We start from the raw sequence: 5,629 nt of genomic DNA on the forward strand, positions 1-5,629 counted from the left end.
GCTTTTGTTGGCACCATAAATTGGTTTTGCTTCACATTGTCTTGATCAAGAGTGTGTGAAGCTTTTGAGAATTGTGGTTGTCCTCTTTTGATGAAGCTTTTGTTGGCACCATAAATTGGTTTTGCTTCTTACTGTCTTGATCAAGAGTGTGTGAAGCTTTTGAGAATTGTGGTTGCCATCCATTAATGAAGCTCTTGTTGGCACTATAAATTGGTTTTGCTTCACACTGTCTTGATCAAGAGTGTGTGAAGCTTTTGAGAATTGTAGTTGAACTCCTTTGATGAAGCTCTTGTTGGCACCATAAATTGGTTTTGCTTCACACTGTCTTGATCAAGAGTGTGTGAAGCTTTCTACGAGTTGTAGTGTTTTCATTGTTACAGAGGGGAAATGTTTGAAGCAGATGCAAGAGAGCTGAATAGCTTGATCTTCGTACGCCATGCACTGAAGTTGTTGTTGGCTTGCAATAAGACTTTATTGGTGATTATAACTCTTGTTTGGCATAAGTGCTCCCCTAGTTAAGTTGTCAAGCTTAAGGGTTTTTAATTATTTGTGAATGCTAGGAGTTCACATGTACAAGTTGTACCACTCGTCTTCTGATAGGTGGAATGAATGGTGAGTTGCTTTCATCACTTGGCTGGTGGTACGAAGGTGAGTTCCTTCTTCCCCTGGTTAGTGGCATGAATGGCAAGTTACCAAATGATATTAGAGTACGGGTTGTACATTTCATCACCTGGTTGGTGGCATGAAGGAGAGTACAGATTGTACATTTTATCACCTGGTTAGTGGCATGAAGATGAGTTCCTTCTTCACCTGTTTGGTAGCATGAGTGGCAAGTTGCCAAATGATATTAGAGTACGAGTTGTACATTTCATTACCTGGTTGGTGGCATGAAAGAGAGTACGGGTTGTACATTTCATCATCTGGTTGGTGCCATGAATGGCAAGTTGCCAAATGATATTAGAGTACGGGTTGTACATTTCATCACTTGGTTGGTGGCATGAATGAGAGTACGAGTTGTACATTTCATCACCTGGTTGGTGGCATAAAGATGAGTTCTTTCTTCATATTTCATCACCTGGTTGGTGAAAATAAGGGCATGGTGTCTAGGCACATTGTAGCAAGTGTCGAATGACACAAAATATGTTGAACCATTTCAAAGCGCAGTTGGCTTATGTATGAATGTGTTGGAATGTATGATTGAACGAATATACTATGAAGCTGTTCGTTTATTTGTATAGTCTTGTTGACATGTACTTAGACTTTGTTTCATGTTGAAAGCATTCATGTTAAAGCTTTGAACCCGAGTGTTTCATTGCTAGGAATGTAAAAGGATTAGGATCAAGTTGTCTAAATCACCACTTTATTGAATTCATGCCAAATAGTCTTCATTACATAGAATGCCAAACGGCTGAAGCTTAACACTTGTACAATGTGAGTTTACTTGTAATAGTACTTCAAGTGATCAGCGTTCCATGGATGGCCAAGGGTCTTGCCATCGGAGCTTCTTAGCTTGTAGGAGCTAGGGTAACTGATGCCAACAACTTCAGACGGTCTATCCCAGTTTGGACTAAGTGTTCCTTCACTCTGGACTCTGTCGCAGAGTAATATTTTCTTCGATACCCAGTCCCTCACTTTGAAAAATGAGGTTTGACCCTTGAGTCATAATAGTTGGAGATGCGCTGCTTGTAGGCGACATTCCTTAAGTGAGCCTGGTTTCTATGTTCCTCGACTAGATCTAAGTTGAGGGTAAATTGTTTGTCATTTTCGCTTTGCACGTAGTTCTAGACTCGAAACGTTGCTTGCTCAAGCTCAACTGGGACAACTGCCTCTATACCAAAGGCAAGTGAGAATGGGGTTTCTCCTGTTGATGTCCGATACGAAGTGCAGTATGACCAAAGAACTTGTGGTACAAATTATGGCCAACAACCTTTAGCCTTGTCCAAGCTAGTTTTCAAAGTTCGCTTGATTATTTTGTTGATGGCTCCAACTTGTCCATTAGACTGGGGATGAGTTGGGGAGGCAAAACATAAGTTGATGTTGAACTTAGAGCAGAACATCCTGAACTTATTGTCGTCGAACTGTCGCCCGTTGTCAGTGACCAGTGGCGGATCCACAGTGGGGTCATTGGGGTCGCGCGACCCCTTGGAAGCCATGGAAGCAACCTTCGAGACCCCTTGGAGATGGTGGGGCGACCCCTGGTGCGACCCCGTTGCCGTTGGAGTCGTCGGTTTTCTGGGCAGGAGGACGAACGAAGAAGACGAAGGCGTTGTGCGCCAGTTTTGATTTTGAAAAAACCTGGGCAAAACGACGTCGTTTTGGCCCAGGAAATTTTTTTAAATGACCTGGCCAAAACGACGTCGTTTTGGGCCAGGCCGAAAAAAAAATAAAAAAATAAAAAAAATTCCCACCGTGTCCCTCCCCATCCCAGCCCTTCCTACCCGATCCCTATACAATTAAAAGCCCCAAATTTTCATCCTTCAACCCTAACTCAATCCCCCCAAATCCTCAACTCCTCTCCTCCATAGCTGCTGCCGCCCCCAACGTGAACTCCATCTCCTCCCTCCTCTGCTGGCGGCTCCAACTCCATCTCCTCCCTTGGTTTTTATATTGTGATGTGAGTATTTATTTTGAATATTTTGTATATGTAGAATATATTTAATTAATTGAAATTCAATTCATATTTATCTTGTGAGTTTTTATTGTGAGTTTTTATTGATGGTTTGTTTATATTGATGATTTGTTTATATTGTGAGTTTTTATTGGTTTGTTTTTATTGATGGTTTGTTTATATTGTGATTTTTTATTTTCATTATTTTGTATATGTAGAATGCAAGATGAGATATTTAATTTAATTGAAAATCCAATTCATATTTATTTTGATTATGTTTATGGTTTGTTTATATTGTGAGTATTTATTTTGAATATTTTGTATATGTAGAATATATTTAATTTAATTGAAATTCAATTCATATTTATTTTGATTATATTGATGGTTTGTTTATATTGTGAGTTTTTATTTTCATTATTTTGTATATGTAGAAATTAGAATGCAAGATGAGATATTTAATTTAATTGAAAATCCAATTCATATTTATTTTGATTATGTTTATGGTTTGTTTATATTGTGAGTATTTATTTTGAATATTTTGTATATGTAGCAAGCATTATTATGGAACGGTTTTTTAAGAGAAAGTCATCATCGGGTTCGGGTAGTTCGAATAATGTTGATAGTTCAAATACTGTTGGTAGTTCAAGAACTCCAAGTTCAAGACAAAGTCAGTTAGATGATGTTTTGGGTAATCTTCAAGCGGATCCTGGATTAAGAACTCGAATAATAGATTATGACGCTAATATGAGAGATGAGGTCCGAAGATTATATCTACAAAAAGGACCTTGTCAACCTAGAGGTCATAATTTCCCAATAACTAATATGTCGGGAATTAATCGACGCTTCATTCCCCAATGGTTTGATGAGTTTGATTGGTTGGAGTATAGTGTATCTAAAGATGCGGCATTTTGTCTCTATTGCTATCTCTTTAAAACCAATTTTGAACAAGTGGGTAGTGAAGCTTTCACTGGAGATGGATTTAAGAATTGGAAGAAAGGGAGAGAAAGATTTAAGATGCATGTTGGACCGGTTGGGAGTGTTCATAATAAGGCTAGAGAAGCTGCTACAAATTTGATGAATCAAGCTACACATATTGAAACGGCAGTGAGCAAACACTCTGACCAAACTCGTAAGGCTTATCGCACATGCTTGATTGCTTCAATCAAGTGCACTAAGTTTTTATTGCGACAAGGTCTTCCTTTTCGTGGCCATGATGAAAGTGCCACTTCAAGCAATAGGGGAAATTACTTGGAGTTATTGCAATTCCTTGCAGATAATAATGATAAAGTTAGAGAAGTTGTGATGGAAAATGCTCCGGGGAATCTCAAATTACTAGCTCCTTCCATTCAAAAAGAAATTGTGAATTCATGTGCCCTTGAAACACTTGATGCTATCATGGATGGTCTAAAAGATAAATTCTTTTCAATATTGGTGGATGAAGCACGTGATGTGTCTGTTAAAGAGCAAATGGCTATGGTGTTGCGTTATGTGGATGACAACAGGCATGTAATTGAAAGATTTGTGGGTATCCAACATGTTACCGACACTACTTCAAGTTCACTAAAGGATGCTATTGACACATTGTTTTCTCGCTACGGTTTGAGCATTTCCAAGCTACGAGGACAAGGTTATGATGGTGCTAGCAATATGAGAGGTGAGTTGAATGGCCTTAAAACAAAGATATTGAGAGAACAACCTTGTGCATATTATGTTCATTGCTTTGCTCATCAACTTCAACTAGCTCTTGTTGCCGTAGCAAAGAATAATATAGACATTGCCTCTTTTTTTGCAACGGCTAATAATGTGGTTAATCATATTGGAGCATCTTGTAAGCGGCGTGATTCACTTAGAGGGCAACTTCAAGAAGAGCTTGTGATAGCTTTTGAAAATGATTGTCTTATAACGGGGCGAGGCTTAAATCAAGAAACAAGTCTCAAACGTGCCGGTGACACACGATGGAACTCACACTATGGTACCTTGATTAGCATCATTTCTATGTTTTCATCCGTGGTTCATGTGCTTCAAATGGTTATTGATGATAATCCCAATGAAAGTGCGGGTGAAGCAAATACGTTAATGAGAGTGATACTTACTTTTGAGTTTGTGTTTCACCTTTTCTTGATGAAAGTCATATTGGGACTCACAAATGATTTGTCACAAGCATTGCAAAGGAAAGATCAAGAAATTGTGAATGCAATGGCTTTAGTGAAATCATGCAAGGAAAAGCTATATTGGATGAGGAATAATGGGTTCGATGCATTGGTTGATGAAGTATCTTCTTTTTGTGAAAAACATCATATTGATGTTCCTAACATGGAAGAGGCATTTATACTTCCAGGGAGGTCAAGGCGTTATGCTCCAATAAAGACAAATCGTCATCATTATCGTGTGGAGCTCTTTATTTATGTCATTGATGAGCAAATTACGGAGTTAGAGGATCGCTTTAATGAGGTAAATACCGAGTTGCTTATTTGTATGGCATGTTTGAGTCCGAAAGATTCATTTGTAGCTTTTGATAAACCAAAGTTACTTCGTCTTGCTCAATTTTATCCTCAAGACTTTTCGGATGAAGATCGTTTGGCACTTGAAGATCAACTTGAGATTTATATTCATTATGTGTGTTCCAGTAGTGATTTCTCTCAATTGGAAGGGATTGGTGATCTTGCAAAAAAAATGGTGGAGACAAGGATGCATCAAGTATTCAATTATGTATATTTGCTCATTACATTGTCTTTAGTTTTACCAGTTGCAACTGCTTCAGTGGAGAGAGCATTTTCTGTCATGAATATTGTTAAGGGTCCACCTAGGAACAAAATGGGAGATCAATGGTTGAGTGATAGCTTGCTTGTTTATATTGAGAGAGATATTTTTGCTTGTATTGAAAATGAAGCTATAATGCTTCGTTTTCAAAATATGAAACCTCGTCGTGGACAATTATAGTTTGTAATATTGTTTCCATTATGAATTATGAATGAAAGTACTATGATTTCATTTTCAATATGTTTTTCCATCCTAAATTTT

The 5,629-nt window shown here is 38.1% G+C and overlaps 1 protein-coding gene across 1 annotated transcript; it reads left to right on the plus strand.

The window, feature by feature from the left end:
* The first annotated feature begins 2,403 nt into the window (after window positions 1–2,403).
* Window positions 2,404–5,404, plus strand: LOC126622551 (uncharacterized). The gene is made up of 3 exons (XM_050291339.1): window positions 2,404–2,614; window positions 3,159–5,059; window positions 5,239–5,404. Exons 2-3 carry the CDS (start codon window positions 3,170–3,172, stop codon window positions 5,239–5,241), a joined length of 1,893 nt encoding a protein of 630 aa, XP_050147296.1. The 5' UTR covers window positions 2,404–2,614; window positions 3,159–3,169; the 3' UTR covers window positions 5,242–5,404.
* Window positions 5,405–5,629: the final 225 nt, after the last annotated feature.

Source organism: Malus sylvestris, chromosome 5 (assembly GCF_916048215.2).
Source record: "Malus sylvestris chromosome 5, drMalSylv7.2, whole genome shotgun sequence".
Classification (NCBI taxonomy): domain Eukaryota; kingdom Viridiplantae; phylum Streptophyta; class Magnoliopsida; order Rosales; family Rosaceae; genus Malus; species Malus sylvestris.